This window comes from Musca domestica, unplaced genomic scaffold (assembly GCF_030504385.1).
Source record: "Musca domestica strain aabys unplaced genomic scaffold, Musca_domestica.polishedcontigs.V.1.1 8, whole genome shotgun sequence".
NCBI classification, from domain to species: Eukaryota; Metazoa; Arthropoda; class Insecta; order Diptera; family Muscidae; genus Musca; species Musca domestica.
The window spans coordinates 9,079,267-9,098,382 of NW_026712409.1; the positions used below are offsets into that span (position 1 = coordinate 9,079,267).

At 35.4% G+C, this 19,116-nt stretch overlaps 1 protein-coding gene across 1 annotated transcript; it reads right to left on the bottom strand.

Annotated features, from left to right (window-relative positions):
- Nucleotides 1-517: 517 nt before the first annotated feature.
- LOC109612068 (uncharacterized) lies at nucleotides 518-1,079 on the bottom strand. The gene is made up of 2 exons (XM_020035747.1): nucleotides 1,050-1,079; nucleotides 518-979 (listed from the first exon to the last, which is right to left on the bottom strand). Exons 1-2 carry the CDS (start codon nucleotides 1,077-1,079, stop codon nucleotides 518-520), a joined length of 492 nt encoding a protein of 163 aa, XP_019891306.1.
- Between the last annotated feature and the right edge of the window lie 18,037 nt (nucleotides 1,080-19,116).

The window sequence follows — 19,116 nt, forward strand, 5'->3', positions numbered from 1 at the left end:
ACAGACAATTTTCTGTCAAAGGCTGTAGTATCCATTACGAACTTGAAATGTGAAATTTGAAACATTTTCAGTAAATAATGCCGCTAAAATCATCAAAATACCACACATCGGGAGGTACCGTTATATATGGGCTATACGAAGACGTGGACATACATGGCCTATTTTCAATACCAAAAGTCTTGCAGACGTAATACACACTTGAGTAAATTTTTATCAATTTACTTCATTTTGTTCGGAAGCTAGAGTGATTTCCACAGACGGACGGACGTTGTTAAATCGATTTTTTTTATCTCACCCTGTACATATGGGTGAGGGTTCTAAAAATCCTATCACTCTCTCTTAGAGCGAATCTTAATTTTAAGTTGGACTTTTCGCTGACATAGTAGCGGGCATTTGCTAGTGGCAAATAAAAATCAAAAGAGAATATGTGGGCTTTGTTAAGAGTTTTTAATTCGAGAGAGGCCATAGCTGATTCTAACTTTTTTGTTTTTATTTTCTTGATAATTTTAAAATTTTCTTATTTGGCCATCCGATATAGCCACTGCAAATCCAACATAATCTCATCATGGGTATTCGACTTCAAACGTAAATTTAGCGTAAAATTACCCTTTGGATGGATTTGAGGCAAAGCACTCTTTGTGAAGGCATTGCGAAAGAGATACGAACCCTTCTTAATCGGGCACTTCATGGGATTGCTACGATTCACCAATAAATTTTCATAGAAACTATAAAAAATCCTATTAAACAGAGGATTCGAAAGAAATATACAGCCCTCCATGTTGTTGAGACGATAGACCTCACGATTTCGATTCAATTGATTGATAATCACATCCACATACAGGGCACGAACTTCTTTGACGATTTCACAATTGTAAATGTTGTCGTCAGGTTTGAGGCGTCGAAATTCCTTGACATACACCGAGTCCACCGAGGATTTGAAATCGAGAAGCGTAAATTTGGTGGATTTCGAATTGGGTGGCTAGAATATTTTTGAAGAGAAAAAAAATGGTTTTGGATTTGGAAAAAAATATTCACGAAAACTAACATACCTCGCCTCTAACTCCCTGGAAGGTTATCATGATCCACAGGGAACTCAAAATTTTAAAAATATTTTTTTTTGAAATTCTTGTTTTCATTTTTTAGACTTTTGAATCAACTTTTGAAATTAAATTGTTCTTTATTGAGCTTTTTGTTTAGTATTTTACTGGACCACCTCACAAGGTGGGTGTGTTGGCAATGCTTGATTTTAATTGTCCCTCATTGTGTAACACTCAAAATCTCATTAGTTTTTTACAGTAATTTATTTAGTAATTTAAAAATAGTAATAATTTCAATATTAGCTTTTACGAACAACCGAAATTTTCTGATTTGAAAATATTTTGTTGATTGATTTTTAATTGTTTTCATTTTTCTCTCCTGTTGACTACAAGTGCACATGAACCCAGTCATTTGAAATGTAATCGAAGAATTTCCAATTAACTTTTAATGAAATAATTTATACATTTGGTAGATAAAAATTATGAGGTACCTGCGCGGAGAATTATTAAAAAATCATTGTTAAACGAAGGCGTATGTTTCTACACTGACAAAAATCCCAAAATAAATTTATATTTTTAAATCCACAAACATTCTATGGAGGGTATATTAACTTTGTCACTCCATTTGTAACTCCCAACAAAGTATACAGGGTGAGATAAAAAAACTGCAACAAAGTCAAACGCCATAATTTTTACATTTTTATACCCTCGACCTTCCGTTCTTAATTCCGTTTGTAACTCCTCGAAATATACATTTTAGAACCCACAAAGTAAATATATTCTTGATCAGCATAAAATTCTATGTCGATTTAGTGATGTCCGTCCGTCTGTGCAAATCACTCTAGCTTTCGAACCAAATGAAGTATATTGATAAAATTTTGCTCAAATGTATATTATGTCTGCAGGACTTTTGGTATTGAGACTGGGTCATGTAGGTCCACGTTTTGGTATAGCCCCCATATAACGGTATCTCCCAATATTCGGTATTTTGATGATTTTAGCGACATTCTTCACCGGAATTGTTTCAAATTTGGTATTTGAAGTTCGTGATGGATACTACAGCCTAAGACAGAAAATTGTCTATACAGGCCAACGTCTTCGTATAGCTCCCATATAACGGTACCTGCCGATATTCGGTATTTTGATAATTTTAGCGACATTATTCACTAGAAATGTTTCAAATTTGGTATTTGAAGTTCGTAATGGATACTACAGCCAAAGACAGAAAATTGTCTGTGCAGGTCCACGTTTTCGTATAGCCCCCACATAAGGTTAACTTTCGATATTCGGTATATTGGTGATTTTAGCTACATTATTCACCATTTTTTAAGTTTCGCATTTGAATATTATAATGGCTTATGACAAAAATTGCCTAAGCAAGTCCATGTCGTCGTATAGACCCTAATATAACAGCTAAATTCGGTATTTTTAAGATTTTAACAGAATTTTTAAAGGATGTTATTGATTGAGAATTGCTAAATTCGTTGGAATTGGTGAAGAGTTAAAAAAACTGCAACCAACTTTGGACTGCTGTCATTTCTAAGGCACTTGCCCGACAGCTGTTAAAATTATTCCAGTGACAGCTCTTTATGTTGTTTACAAGCGTATAGAAGCATTTTGGAGAGAATTTTCCAGAAAAAAAGTTATTCGTGATGGCTGGAGAACAACAAGTGGCTATCGTTAGAGCACTCCAGCATTTAAATGTGAAAAGATCTTTCGTGTCTGGTACCATAGCTCGTTACCGTGATACTGGTGCTACGCTACCATCAAGGAAGCGGACGGAAGAAAAAACAACAGCAGAAATGGTTCGAAAAATAAAGAAGGGACTTGATCGAAACCCGCGTCGCAGTAGCCGAAAAATGGCTCGTTAGTTGAACATATCGCAATATTCCATTCGGCAAATATTGAAAAATGAGTTCGGGGTAGAGCCATTGAAATTCCAAAAAGGGCAAGAACTTACACCGCAACAGAAAGAAAATAGACTCAAAAGAGCTAAAGTGTTGCTTCGCTTGGCCGAAAGTTGTGAACTGCCGGATTTGGTTCTCTCCGATGAGAAAACATTCGTTGTCCAGCAGTTTGTAGACAAACAAAATGATCGTGTTGACTTGCCAGGTCAGCCGAAAATGTGCACCTTCGGTTGGCCACCAGAACTCAAGCGCCGGCCAAGGTGATGGTGTGGGCCGCCGTAACAGCCGATGGTCGCTCTCCGCTCGTATTAATCGACCGTGACACCAGAAAAAATGCCAAATATTAAAGCGAAAATTTTCTGAAGGGTGTATTAAAGCCTTGGGCACGCAGACTTTGGACATTCCAACCAGACTCAACACCTTCGCACTCAGCACGCGTTACCCAATAATAGTTACAAAATGAGGTTCCTCGCTTAATTTCCAGCGCACAATGGCTACTCAAATCTCCGGATACCAATCCGTTGGACTATTGTGTCTGGAGTATTTTGGAAAGCAAGGTTGGCACTAAAAAATACCAAAGTGTCGATCACCTCAAGCAAGCGCATCGCCGGGAATGGGTCAAAATACCGCAGATCAACATTCGGGCAGCATGTGACGGTTCCATTGGCCGTTTGAAGGCCATAATTCGTGCCAAAGGTGGCCAATTCGAAAAAAAAACTAAACTTATCCTGAAATTTGATGTTATTTCCGACATTTTTTGCTTTAATTCAATAAAATTAAAAAAAAAATGTAAAAATTATGGCGTTTGACTTTGTTGCAGTTTGTTTTATCTCACCCTGAATAGAAAAATGTATAGAAGACCAACTCTTTCTAATAACCCTCTGGTTAACATTTTCTGTTAGATATTGTTTCTAAAAGACGAACTTCTTTCTATACAAAGACCTGGATGTATTTTATATGGATAAAACCCCTTTGAACCAACGATTGGATGTTAAAGAATAAAAGGTCATGTTTCTATAAAAGATCTGACGATTTTTTTTTTCTATTCAAATGTTAAAAGTCAGCTACTTTTAGAAAAACTTTAGAATTAGCCTTTCAGCCATTTTATTTATGGCAACTTTTGGCAGCTTTTATTTATGGCAGCTATGGAAGATGTCTTCAAACTAATCTATAGATTTATTATCTGAGAAAGGTCTTCCTTGCAACAGGACCCTTGGGAAATATGAAATAAATAAATAAATAAATAACTTTGACTTTGTTGCAGTTTTTTTTATCTCACCCTACAGATTTTAAAATTTCTATTCGAATTTTGAACTTTTGTGAAAAAGGTGAAAAGAGATGGAAGTTTCCTATTTATTTTCGTTGCTTTAGCCTCACGGGCAGACAGATATGCCTAGACCGAATGCAAATTTCCTGAAACTTTAATTTTATTAGGAATATTTTGCTTTATCATGTGATATAAACTCTCTGTAGTCATACGATTGACAGGATGAAAAATCTTCAGTGAATTAAATCCCCCCCAATGGCAGGGGATATCACTGTTCCTGCATACGACAGTGCAACCTCTTCAGTTTAAAAAGAGTTTACAAAAATTATTCAAAATACTACTTATTTCGAAAATACTAACCTCGTTTGCAGCCTGGCAACTGCTCCGAGAATAAATTTCTGATTCCACGAAGTCACGAAGTGGAGACTTGTCAACCAACAGTCAAACCAAAACGCAAGACCCACTCTAATGTAGATATTTTTTGCGAGAAAAAATCGCCAATCTCTCCTCTTTGAAAATAATTCTTGGTTAATTTAGGCTTGAGTATGGACATTTTATTTTTGACCCCCAGCATATGCGATGGCTCTGATAAAAATTTTGAACAATTAAAAATCAATCTAACAAAATATTTTCCCCCATATAATTTGAAATTTTTGATTTAGTGTTTTGAGTAAACATCGAAATTAGTTTAATTATTACTATTTTAAGATCAACAAATCAAACTGATAATGTTATTTTGACTGTTCGGAATTCCGGAAATTTTAAAATTTATTATTTCAAACACACCCACTCTCCTTAACCAACTGGTCAACTCCAAGAAAATATCAAACAAATGTAAATTAAACAAAAATGAAATAATTTTCCAAAAATAAAAAAAATACTGTTTTGAAATATAGAAAAGAAGGAACCCATAGAAAATAATGAGGACAATAAATCTCATAAAATTCATAACACCAATGTTGGGTCTTATCTGGGTTATGACACTCTTTGATGGCTTTTGGGCCCAGGTAATGACATTTTGAAATTCTTGGCCACCAAACAAAAAATATTTTTTTTTTTTCAAATAATTATTTTTAGACCACCAACACCAAATCCACCAAATTTTCACTGCAATCCTTCAAACCCTTTGTAAGTTCATTGTACATTAAGGAATTCCGTCGCATCTCTCCCGAGGATAACATCTACAAGTGCGTCCTAGTCAAAGATCTGCAATTCTTCTACATCGATGTCATCGTTAATCATCTGAACAAAGACCGTGAGGTTTATGGGCTGAAAAATGTTGAAGGCTGTGTTTTTCTCACCAATCCCCTGCTGAATCGAATCTTTTATAGTTTCTTTGAGAAACTGGTGCTGAATCACACCCCACCAATGAGGTGTCCCATCAAAAAGGGTACCTATCTCTTTCGCAATGCGTTCAGTAAAAGTGTCCTTCCACAAATTCATCCAAAGGGTAATTTTTCGTTGAATTTTCGTTTTAAGGCTAACAATGATGATCAGATTATTTTGGATCAGCAATGGATATATCGAGTGAGCAAGAAAACGTTAGGGGAGACCCGGAGATATGAAGAAATAATAAAGGAAAATGTTCTATGCAATGAACTTGAGAGAATTCTGGGAATTATCGATTTTTACTTATTATAGACATAAAAAAATGGTTCGCAGATATATGTCCTTTTCACAACAGATCTTTTGTTAACAAAAATGTTTGTTTGTGTAAAATTTTCAAAATATTGAACCCTATATGGGAGGAGGTACCAGAAGAAATTGTCCGATCTCTACCATTTTTATAATGGATCTTGTGTTGATGGTCATATTACGATGTACCAAGTCTGAATGGAATCGGAGGTTCATTTCGCGTTTTATGATTTTCATGGATATTAAAAATTTTGACCCTTTATGGGGGAGCTACCAGAAGTAGTAGACCGATATATACCATCTTCATACCAGATCTTGGGCTAACAAAAATATTGTGATATGTTTAATTTGAAGAGAACTGGATGCTTTTTCGGATTTTATGATCATTTTGGTTATTCAAAACTTTTACCCTTTGTAGCGGAGTTACCAGAAGGAGTATTCCGATCTCTACCATCATTATACCATATCTTGTGTTGATGGAAATATTCAAATGTGCCAAGTCTAAATGGAATCAGATGGAAATTTCGAGTTTTATGAGCTTAAAAAATATTCAAAATTTCGACCTTTTGTGGGGGAGGTACCAGAAGGAGTGGATCGATATATTCCATCTTAACACCGGACCTTGGGACGATAAAGATATTGGGATGTGTGAAATTTTCAACACATTTTATAAGAGTTGTAATTATTCAAAATATATTCCATCTTAACACCAGACCTTGGTTGATAAAAATATTGGGATGTGTGAGATTTGAATACAATCAGACTCTTACATCACATTTTATTAGAGTTCTAATTATTCAAAATTTTGACCCTTTGTGGGGGAGGTCCTTGATGGAGTGGACCGATATTGTCAATTTTAGCACCTGACCTAGCATTGATGCAAATATTAGGATATGCATAGTTGGAGTAAAATCGAATTATAGTTCCTTTTTGTGTGCAGTAAATATTTTTCTTTGAAATACTGACATTTTGTAAGGGAGGTACCAAAAGGAATGGACCGATATTGCCCATCTCCGAACTCGATCTACGTTTGACAAAAATATTACGACGTACCAAGTTTGGCCCAAATCGGACACCCCCTTCGAGAGTTATCGTGCGCACCATCCAGACAGACAGACGAACGGACGGACATCGCTAGATCGACTCCAAATATCCTGAAACGAATTTGGTCCAAAAAGACCTAGGGTCTAAAACCGTTATTTCGATGAGGCACGTTTTGGCCGTATCAAATGATATATTCCTTCTGTAGCCATATGGCTGAGGGTATAAAAATCAGTACGATGGACGATATTTTCAGTATAGAACAAGTAGAAAGCTGTAACTTCGTCAGGGCCGAACTTTGAATACCCTCCAAAATTTGGAACGAATTTTGCAATTCTCAAAAACAATAAAATCCGTAAAAATCTTAGAAATACCGAATGTAGCTGTTATATTAGGGTCAATACGACGACATGGACCTGCATAGGTAATTTTTTTCATAAGCCATTACAATATTCAAATGCGAAACTTAGAAGAAAATGTAGCTACAGTCATCAAAATACCGATTATCGGGAGGTACCGTTATATGGGGCTATACTGCCCCATTCATTCTGCCTTAGGCTGTAGTATTCATTTCGAACTTCAAATAGCAAATTCGAAACAATTCCGGTGAATAATGTCGCTAAAATCAACAAAGTACCGAATATCGGGAGGTACCGTTATATGGCGGCTATATGATAACGTGGACCTACATGGCCCATTTACGAACTTAACCTGTCTACTGGCAAAATATATATGTGTGCAAAATTTTAGCCTTCTATCTCAATTCGTTCGAAGGATAGCGTGATTACAACAGACAGACAGGCAGACGGACAGAGAGACGCATAGACAGAAGGACATGGCTAAATTGTCTTAGAATTTTACGCTGATTAAGAAAATTACCGCGAAAATATAATGGAGGGTGTATTAAAGCCTTGGACACGCAATCATTTTGGCCGCAGATCTTTGACTTTCCAACAGGACTCAGCACGCGCCACTCAAGAATGGTTACAAAATGAGGTTTCTCGCTTCATTTCCAACACACAATGGCCACCAGAATTTCCGGATACCAATCCGTTGGACTGTCGTGTCTGGAGTATTTTGAAAAGCAAGGTTGGCACTAAAAAATACCAAAAGTGTTGATCATCTCAAGCAAGCGCTTCGCCGGGAATGGGCCAAAATACCGCGGAGCAACATTCGGGCAGTGTGTGACAGTTTTATTAGCCGTTTGAAGTCCATAATTCGTGCCAAAGGGGACCAATTCGTACAAATCTTAACTTATACTAAATTTTGATGCTATTTCCGACATTTCTCGCTTTCACTCAAAAAAAAAAAAAAAAATTGAAAATTTATGGCGTTTTTTTTATCTCACCCTGTACACATTTTATGTTTAATATGACTTAGTAGCTGCTTTGGGAAGTAGCTGGTCGATATTCTTGGTCCGGTTTTTGAAGCGGTAAATAAATCAGTTTTAAAAATTCCCCTTGCGTTGAGTTTGCTGTAATCATCATTCTCGGTTATCTGGGTAATTTTCTTTTAGACCCCCCGCATAGCCGATGACTCTGAATAAATTAAATCAATTAAAAATCAATCTTCAAAATATTCCCATATGAATATTTTGATATGGTATTTTGAGTAAATATCGAAATTAGTTTTATTATTACTATTTTAAGATCAAAATGATTATGTTGACAATTCTGAGCGATTACTAAAATATAATTGCAAATAAAAAATTAAGTTATTTTCCAAAATAAAAAAAAACTTCGGTTATAAGACACACAAGAGTGGAAGACTACAGAACATTTTCTACATAATGAAAGCAATAGGTCGAACAAAAACGATTGTGAGAATATTGGGTTTCCTAGGAGTTGTAACACTCTTTGATGGCTATTGGACCCAGGTGATGTACATTCTAGATATTTTTCATTAAAAAAAAAATTATTTTTTTTTTTATTCAAATAATATTTTTAGACAACCAACACCAGATCCACCAAATTTACCTTGCAATCTTTCAAACCCTCTGTGAATTCATTGTATGTTAAAGAATTCCGTCGCATCTCTCCCGAGGATAACATCTACAAATGTGCCCTTGTCAAAGATCTTCAATTCTTCTACATCGATGTCATCGTTTATCATCTGAACAAAGAGCGTGAGCTATATGGCCTGAAAAATGTTGCAGGTTGTATGTTTCTTACGAATCCCCTGTTAAATCGAATCTTTTATCGTTTTTTTGAGAAAATAATGATGAATCACACCCCACCAATGAGGTGTCCCCTCAAAAAGGGAACCTATCTCTTTCGCAATGCCTTCAGTAAAAGTGACCTCCCTCATCCAAATTCATCCAAAGGGTAATTTTTCGTTGAATTTTCGTTTCAAGGCTAACAATGATGATCAGATTATTTTGGATCTGCAATGGATATATCGTGTGAGCAAGAAAACATGAGGGGGAGATTTGGAGTTAGAGGAAATAATAAATTAAAATTGTTTATGTAATAAAATGAAGATTTTTGGTAATGATCGATTTTTACAAAGGTTACGTTTAGTTTTAAGTATAAGTTTTTTTTTCTATAGAAAAAAATTCCAGTGCTTTTTCTATAGAAAAAAATTCGCCGACCTCAGGTCCACTGAGGTCCAGTGGGTTTTTTTCCGATAGAAAAATATTCGCCGACCTCAGTTCCACTGAGGTCCCGTCGGTTTTTTTCTATAGAAAAAAATTCGGCGACCTCAGTTTCACTGAGGTCCAGTGGGTTTTTTCTATAGAAAAAAATTTGCCGACCTCAGTCCGACTGAGGTCCAGTCGGTTTTTTTCTATAGAAAAAAATTCGCCGACCTCAGTCCGACTGAGGTCCAGTCGGTTTTTTTCTATAGAAAAAAATTCGCCGACCTCAGTCCGACTGAGGTCCAGTCGGTTTTTTTCTATAGAAAAAAATTCGCCGACCTCAGTCCGACTAAGGTCCAGTCGGTTTTTTTCTATAGAAAAAAATTCGCCGACCTCAGTCCGACTGAGGTCCAGTCGGTTTTTTTCTATAGAAAAAAATTCGCCGACCTCAGTTCCACTGAGGTCCAGTGTTTTTTTTCTATAGAAAAAAATTTCGCCGACCTCAGTTCCACTGAGGTCCAATGGTTTTTTTTTCGATAGAAAAAAAATCACCGACACTGGAACTCAGTGAAACTGAGGTTGGCGAATTTTTTTCTATAGAAAAAAATCGACTGGACCTCAGTGGAACTGAGGTCGGCGAATTGAGGTGCGAAGAAGACTTATTTTAGGTAATCTATGTTTAGAAGACGTAGAAGGTATTCTATGTTTAGAACACCTTCCATAGGTCTCTTCTAAACCCAGAAGACATTTTGTAATACTTCTAAACATATTCTATGTTTAGAAGACCTATGGAAGGTGTTCTAAACATAGAATACCTTCTACAATCTTCTAAACATAGAATACCTAAAATATGTCTTCTTGACATAGAATACCTTCTGTGTGTCTGTCTTGCATATATATAAGAGCTTCTATGGGACATCTAACCCAAACAACCTTTCATGGACTATAAATGGAAGACCTGAAAGGTCTTTTAAACATAAAATACCTTAAATAGGTCCTTTGAACACAAAATTTCATCTATAAGTCTTCTTAACATAGAATACCTTATATAGCTCCTCAGAACACAGAAGACATTTTCTAGGTCTTCTAAAAATATTCTGGGACTGGGACACCTATAGGACTTCTAAATATAGAATATGTTCTATAGGTCTTCTGAACATAGAATATCTTCTATATGTCTTCTGAACATGGAATACCGTCAATAGTTCTTCTAAACAAAGAATACCTTCTAAAGATCTTTTGTACTTTTATAACTCTTCTTAACTTAGAACACCTTGCGTAGGTTTTCTAAACATAGAATATCTTCTGTATGTCATCTAAACATAGGATACCTCATATAGGATTTCGAAACATAGAATACATTATATATGTCTTCTAAACATAGAATACCTTATATAGCTCTTCTAAACACAGAACACATTTTGCAGGTCTTCCAAAAATAGAATACCCTGGATAGGTCTTCTAATCATAGAACACCTATAGGACTTCTAAATATAGAATATCTTCTATAGGTCTTCAAAACATAGAGGGCTTCTAAACATAGAATACCTTCTACAGGTCTTTTGAACACAGAATTACTTCTATAAGGCTTCTAAACATAGAATTCCTTATATAGCTCTTCTAAGCATAGAACACATTGTGTAGCTCTCCTAAACATAGAATATGTTCTGTATGTCATCTAAACATATAATACCTCATATAGGTCTTCCAAACATAGAATACGTTATATAGGCCTTCTAAACATAGAATAAATTATGTAGCTCTACTAAACATAGAATACCTTATATAGCTCTTCTAAACACAGAACACATTTTGTAGGTCTTCTAAAAATAGAACACCGGACTTCTAAACATAGATTATTTTCAATAGGTCTTCAAAACATAGAATACCTTCTTTAGGTCTTCGAAACATAGAATACCTTCAATAGGGCTTTTAAGCATAGAATTCTATCACAGTTCTTCTAAACATAGAATTGAATACCTTCTATAGGTCTTCTGAACATAGAATATCTTCAATAGGTCTTCAAAATATAGAATACCACCTATAGATCTTCTAAACATGGAGGTTCAGGAACTTTTTTTCTTTAGAAAAAAATACAGCAACCTCAGTTTCTATAATAAAATGAAGAGTTTTAAATTACATTTTTTATTACCTGAAAAATAAGTTTCAGGAACAATCTCCCATAAATTATTAAATAATAAAAATAATTCCACGTGGAAACCATAACAAAGGTCTAACCAGAATGGCGGAAGGAGTAAATGCAATAAAACATAAAATAACGGATGTTTCCTACCTTTTTTTCGCGAGGTGTTTCACAAACCTATAACACGCAATAAACATGAAAATAACAAAGACATAAAAATTCCCAAAGACAATAACTCAAGGAAATGCCGCCTTTCCGGTTGTCTGAAGAAGAAAAAAACCCAAAAACTGAAACAACACGGAAGGGCATTTGTCGCGGTATTTATTCTTACATAAATTTGCCAGCTGGAACGGAAGTGAGACATGAAAAGATGCGGGTGAAGCATACGAAAGAAAAAAAAATATATGAAATTCCATGGCGTAAAAATGCAAAGTAAACGTTGGAAAATTGTGCATGGAAAATTAGATTCGCTAACAACAATATGGATGGATGGTTGGTTGGCTTGGTTGGAGTTTCATTCTTTTGCCTAAATCTGCTATCATTCATCTTGCAAATTTGTTGGCAGATTCACTTGGTTGGCCCCCTCCCCCTGTGTTCATGGCTCAAGTAAGAAAACATGGCATAGCTTACATGGTTGAACTATTTCCGTGTCTGAAACAATACTTCCTCAGCCATGTCAATCGAGAGTAAGAGAAGCGGAAACATAAATGTTGACTTGCTTTCATATCTCTCCCCCTTTTCCATTCCTCCCTTCACACACAACCTTTACCTTTTGATTTCTTTGGCTTTAGTTATGATAGCGCTTGCAACCAATTCAGGCTTTCCCTTTTCACCTTCGCCACACACACACACACTCACACTTCTTTCCTCTCGAAGTACCAGTGCCTAGATATTTCACTGCACCTCCGTGGAATTTCCTTTTTGCATGGTCTATGTGTGTTTACCTTGTTGTGACTGCGTGCCTGTGGCAATGTAGTGTTTCCTCTTCAAAGAAATGATGGCTGGAGGGAGTCAAACGTAAACGTGTTCATGAATGAAATATTTAAATATTTATGCCACATTTAGTTGGAACTGTAATGGATACAATCACATAGACACACACATACACACCCATACGAATGTATATGTAATTAAGTATTAGTGGGTGTGGGGAGAAAGCCTTTCCTCTTTAAATAGAAGACCTTCAATACGCCCTCTTTACTTTCCACATGACTTCTAAACATAGAAGACACTTTAAAGTCCTGCCTACATTATAGACCAGCCTCTATAGGTTTCATAAACTTGGAAGATATTCTCCATGTCTAATAAATATAGATCGCTTAAAATAGAAGACTTTTTTAGAATACCTGTAAAGATACTTTAAACTAAAAACAGAAAAAATATAAACGAAAGATCTTCAAAACATAGAAAAGATCCATTAGATTTATAAACATAAAAAAATCTGCTATGTCTTTAAAACATACGATAGTTTCTGTATGACTACTACATATAGAAGGCCTTAAACATTTTTTTAAGCATATAGGTTCTCTAAAAACTGATTTTCTTTAAACCATATAATTCCTTCTAAAGGTCATCTAAACATAGAAAACATTCTATATGTTTCCAATAAAACAGTGCCTTTATATGTCTTTTAAACGTAGAATATATTCATTTCTAAACATGGACTACCTCCGAAAGGTCTTCTAAACATAGAACACCTTCTATAGATCTTACAAACATAGAAAATCTTCTATAGGTCTTCTAAACTTATAATACCTCCAATAGGACTTCTAAACATAGAATAACATCAATAGGTCTTCTGAACGTAGAATATCGTCTGTAGGTTTGCTAAACATGGACTACCTTCGAAAGGTCTTCTAAACATAGAATGCCTTCTACAGGTCTTCTAAATATAGAAATAAGCCTTTTAAACATAGAATATCTTTAATATGCCTTCTAAAACCTAGAATACCGTATACGGGTCATCTAAACATAGAATACCTTCTATGGGTCTTATAAACATAGAATATCTGTGGTTCTTCTAAACATTGAATACGTTCAATAGGCCTTTTGAACATGGAATACCCTCTATGGTCCATTTAAACATAATATATTTACTATAAGTCTTCTAAACATAGAATACTTTCTATGTTTTTTTTTACATAGAATAGCTTTTATAGATCCTCTAAACATAAAATACATTTTAAAGGTTTTCTAAACTTGGAAAAAATTGTGTAGGTCGTCTAAACATAAAACATTGCATAGGTCTTATAAACATAGAATACCTTCTAATAACTTTCTAAACATAGAATACCTTCTATATGTCTTCTAAACATAGAACATCTTCTATAGGTTTTCAAAACAAAAAATTCCTTCTTCTAAACATAGAATACCTTATATAGCTCCTCCAAACATAGAAACACATTTCTAAACATAGAATACCCTTTTTAGGTCTTCTCAACATAGAACACCTTCTATAGGACTTCTTAAAAGGTATTCTATCTTCAATATGCCTTCTAAGCATAGAATACCATATAAAGCTCTTCTAAGTATAGAAGACATTTTGTGGGTCTTCGAAACATAGAATATTTTTTTGTAGGTATTCTAAACATAGAATACTTACTATACGTCTTTTAAACATAGAATACCTACAATAGATCTTCTAAACATATAACACATTTTGTAGGGATCCTAAACATAGAAAACCTTCTACGGTTCTTCTGAACATTGAATATTTGCTATAGTTCTTCAAAACATAGAACACCTTCTATAGGTCTTCTAAACATAGAATACGTTCTGGGGTTCTTTTAAACATTGAATACCTTCCACAAAAGTTTTTTAAACGTAGACTTCCTACTATAGATCTTCTAAACATTGGACACCTTCGAAAGTTCTTCTAAACATAGAATATCTTCTATAGTTCTAACAAATATAGAACACCTTCTATGTGCTTCTAAATATAGAACACCTTTTAAGTTCTTCTAAAAATAGAACAGCATCTAATAGTCTTGTAAATATAGAATACCCTCAATAGGTCTTCGAAGCATAGAGTGCCTTTTATAGGTCTTCTAAACAATTAAGACCATTTACTATCCTTTGTAGTACTTATTTCCAAAAATAATTCCAAATTTTAGGATTCCAGCCCTATAGGTTTATCCAAATCGGATTTGTACGAATTTTAATACCCTTTACTACACATAGGTACGAATTTTCCAAAAGTTCATACATAACCCAAACATGTACTCCAACAGTAATTCTAATTTCAAATTTCAGGATTCCAGCCCTATCGATTCATACAAATCCAAATTTGATAAAATTTAGTATCATTTATTACGCATAGGTATAAAATCCGATACCCATCCACATCGCACAATCCAAGTGAAATCTTCTTCTTAGGATTACATGTCTACCAGTTCTGCCAAAATATAAATTGTAATAAAGAAAAATAGTACTATTTAGTACACATAAGTACGAATTTCCAAAAGTTCCTACATAACCCAAACATGTATTCCAATAATAATCCTAATTCCAAATTTCAGAATTCCAGCGCTATCGGTTCACACAAATCCAAATTGTACCAAATTTAGTACCATTTAGTACGCATATGTACAAAGTCCGATAACTTTCCACATTATACAATCCAATCTAAATCTTATTTTCATATTTTAGGAATCCAACTCTACCGGTTCTCCCAAATTATATATTGTTTCAAATTTAGTACATATAAGTACGAATTTCCAAAACTTCCGGCATACCTCAAATCTACAATGTAAAACTAATCTTATTTCCAAAATTCAGGATTCCAAATCTACCGGTTCTCTAAAGAATTTAAATTATATCAAATTTAGTACCATTTACATTACATTTACATATAAGTACGAATTTCCAAAACTTCCTGCACACCCCAATGCTGCAATGCAAAAGTAATTTTATTCCTATATTTTAGGATTCCATCTCTACCAGTTCTGTGAAAATATAAATTGTAATAAGGTAAAATAGTACTATTTAGTACACATAAGTACGAATTTCCAAAAGTTCCTACATAACCCAAATATGTATTCCAACAATAATCCTAATTCCAAATTTCAGAATTTCAGCCCTATCGGTTCATACAAATCCAAATAGTACCATTTAGTACACAATAACAAATTCCGACAACTATCCACATTGTACAATCCAATCTGAATCATATTTCCAAATTTTAGGTTTCCAACTCTACAGGTTCTAGCAAAATAAAAATTGTATCAAATGTAGTACCATTTAGTACACATATGTACGAATTTCCAAAACTTTCTGCATACTTCAATGCAAAAGCAAACTTATTTCAAAATTTTGGGATTCCAACTCTACTGGTTCTCCCGAAATATGCGAATATTCAAAACTACCTCCATACCTAATTTCTTTAATGCTATGGTAATCTTACTTCTAAATTTCAGAATTCCATACTCCATAGGTTTTCTACAGATAAAAACCCTGCATCGATATCTAGAAGACCAGCCGTAGGCCTTCTGATAATAGAAGGTCATTTTGTGCCATGTCTTTTAAAGTAGGAATATCTTTTATGGAGCATACGTAAATAGAAAACACAAGAGTCTTCCTATGGTTCCTCTTATCCTGGACAACTGGTGAAAGATCTTCATTTTGGATAGATTAAAAATACTGTTTGTTTATTCTCTGCAGATTGAAGCCAATATATTTTTTGTTTATTTATAATTCAATTTTAAAACAATGGGAAATAATTTAAATTCCTCTCATGTTGTTATTAACAAGGCACACTACCATATTTATACATCAGACACACGCACACACACACACATTGGTATCTTGGTATCTCCTTCATCATCCTTCATTACCATACTCCATCCTTGTAAACAGGCCTTAACTCAGCATCATATTACGCCATACGTCAGGCGATGTTTACGAGCTGCCTACCAATTTCGTTTATTTGAAATCTTTCAACATATTCATTTACCAGCTCGTTCGTTCTCCTCCGTTCGATGTAGGAGTGGGTCGTGTCAGTAACAGGAAGTGGTATTTTAGGGCTTCTGATGATTTCAAACAGAAGCCCCCATGGCAAGTACTCTCTGGCATTGCAGTCACTCACAGGCACACGCTTCATCACTTTCCGGCCCATCCCGATAACCCTTTTCCATATGGAACGAATGGGGGGTAAATGGAAATGACTAGTGTGGAATTTTACCTGTACAGCTTCCCTGCCTCTTCTCAGAATATGTTTGTTAAGGTAAACATGTGTACGTGTTACCCCTCTTTTGGGTATTGTAGGGTAGGAACAGGGGTCTTGAAATCAAAATACTTAACCATTTAACAACGTCAACACATGTGCCGATTTTTTTTATTCTGCCCGGCACTGTTTAGTTTACTTTCATTATTATGCCTGGGGGAGGCTTAAAAATATATTCGTTATGCTGCTCGTACGTGCAATTAAATTAAACAAAAAGAAGCCTTAACCCCATCTACCCATCCGCCCAGAGCCATTTCAAGGTGAGATCTATGCCACCCCAAAAACAAAACCACAGCGAAATGGGCATTTCAATACTCCCCAAAAATTGCTGTTGTTGTTGCGGGTAATAACAATTTGTCCAGGTTTAACGCTTATTCCAACATATGTCACATGTCATTACCTATCGAAAGGAGGCCATGGTGGTGACGGTCCATTATTTTCCCCTTCCTTTCGACAAGGATTTGTTGTGACTCAATTTCACACTTTGAAAAGCCAATGAAAAGGGTCAAGAAAATGTCAAACAGCGAGACCTAGTTCTTTGGTAAAAAAAACACACACACAACATGGAAAGTCTACAGCATTGTTAGTGGCATTTTGAGTGTTTTATGTTGAGGACAAGAATGTTAGGGAGAGAGAAGAGAAAGATTAAATGTCACAAGAATTTGTTGAGGGGAACCGCAGACAGAAAAAATGTATTTTCAAGTATTTGGTTATTTTTTTCAGGAACCGTCATAATTCTTTTTTTTTTGTTTGCCTATTCATATTTCGCCATATGCTGTCCAATTACGTTGGGAAATGTGGCATATTAACATAATGAAAACAATAATATGTAACCCTAATGACCTACATCCGTATGGTTCGTTGGTGCGTATGAGTGTTGTCAACACGTATACGTCACATGTAACCATAAAATTATATTTACACATCGGGTTAAATTTTTATGCAGCCTACTGTGCGTATAAATTGAAAGCATAAAAATATGTTCAATCTAGTGGTAACATTGGATGTAAGGTATGTCAGATACAGGATGAAGAATGGGAGAATTTGAAAGTAGATTTTTAAAGCATGAAGAGCATAGTTTTTTTTGCTAAACTAAGTTCTAGCTTTTTTCTTCCGCTCCCTCTCTCCAGCTCAGATACTCAGTAACCCTAATGACACTTGTATAAAAACTCTGCGTATGAGTGATTTGATATATTTCATCACCAATACGTTTAGGATTTGGTGCACTGAAAGGCTTTTCTTTTCAGAATCCACATAGATGGCCATCTTTGGAAGACCTGCAGATCTCAAGAAAGATTGTTAAATATGGGGAATTCAGAGACTTGGTACCTTTTTTACGTTTATTCACTCCCAAAAGCACTTTATATCTCAATTCTACACATCAATATGAGTATTGCTCTGCGGTATTTTGACCCATTCCCGGCGAAGTGCTTGCTTGAGGTGATCGATTCTTTGGTATTTTTTAGAGCCAACCTTGCTTTCCAAAATACTCCAGACACAATAGTCCAACGGATTGGTATCCGGAGTTTTTTTGGTGGCCGTTGTGAGCTGGAAATAAAGCGAGGAACCTCATTTTGTAACCATTCTTGGGTGGCGCGTGCTGAGTCCTGTTGGAATATCCAAGGTCAGCGGCCAAAATGTTTGCGTGCCTAAGACTTTAATACACCCTCCAGAATATTTTCGCGATAATAGTCGGCATTTATTCTGATGCCAAGGTCGATTAATACGAGCGGAGAGCGACCATCGGCTGTTATGGCGGCCCACACCATCACCATGGCCGGCGCTTGAGTTCTGGCGTCTGGTGGCCAACCCAAATTGCACATTTTTAGCTGACCTTTTTGACAAGTAAACAAGATCACTTTGTTTGTTTGCAGACTGCTGGACAACGAATGTTTTCTCATCGGAGAATAGCAAATTCGACAGTTTACCACTTTCGGCTAAGCGAAGCAACTCTTTATCTCTTTGTAGTCTATTTTCTTTCTGTTGCGATGTAAGTTCTTGCACTTTTTGAAATTTCAATGGCTTCCCCCAAGCTCATGTTTCAATATTTGCGGAATGGAATATTGCGATATGTTCAGCTCACGAGCCATTTTTTCGGCCACTGCGACGCGGGCTTAGATCAAGTCGCTTCTTTACTTTTCGAATCATTTCTACTGATGTTGTTGTTTTCTTCCTTCCACTTCCTTGACGTCGGGCTAGGCTACTAGTATCACGGTAACGAGCGATGGTACGAGACACAAAAGATTTATTCGCATTTAAATGCTGGAGTGCTCTAACGATAGCCACTTGT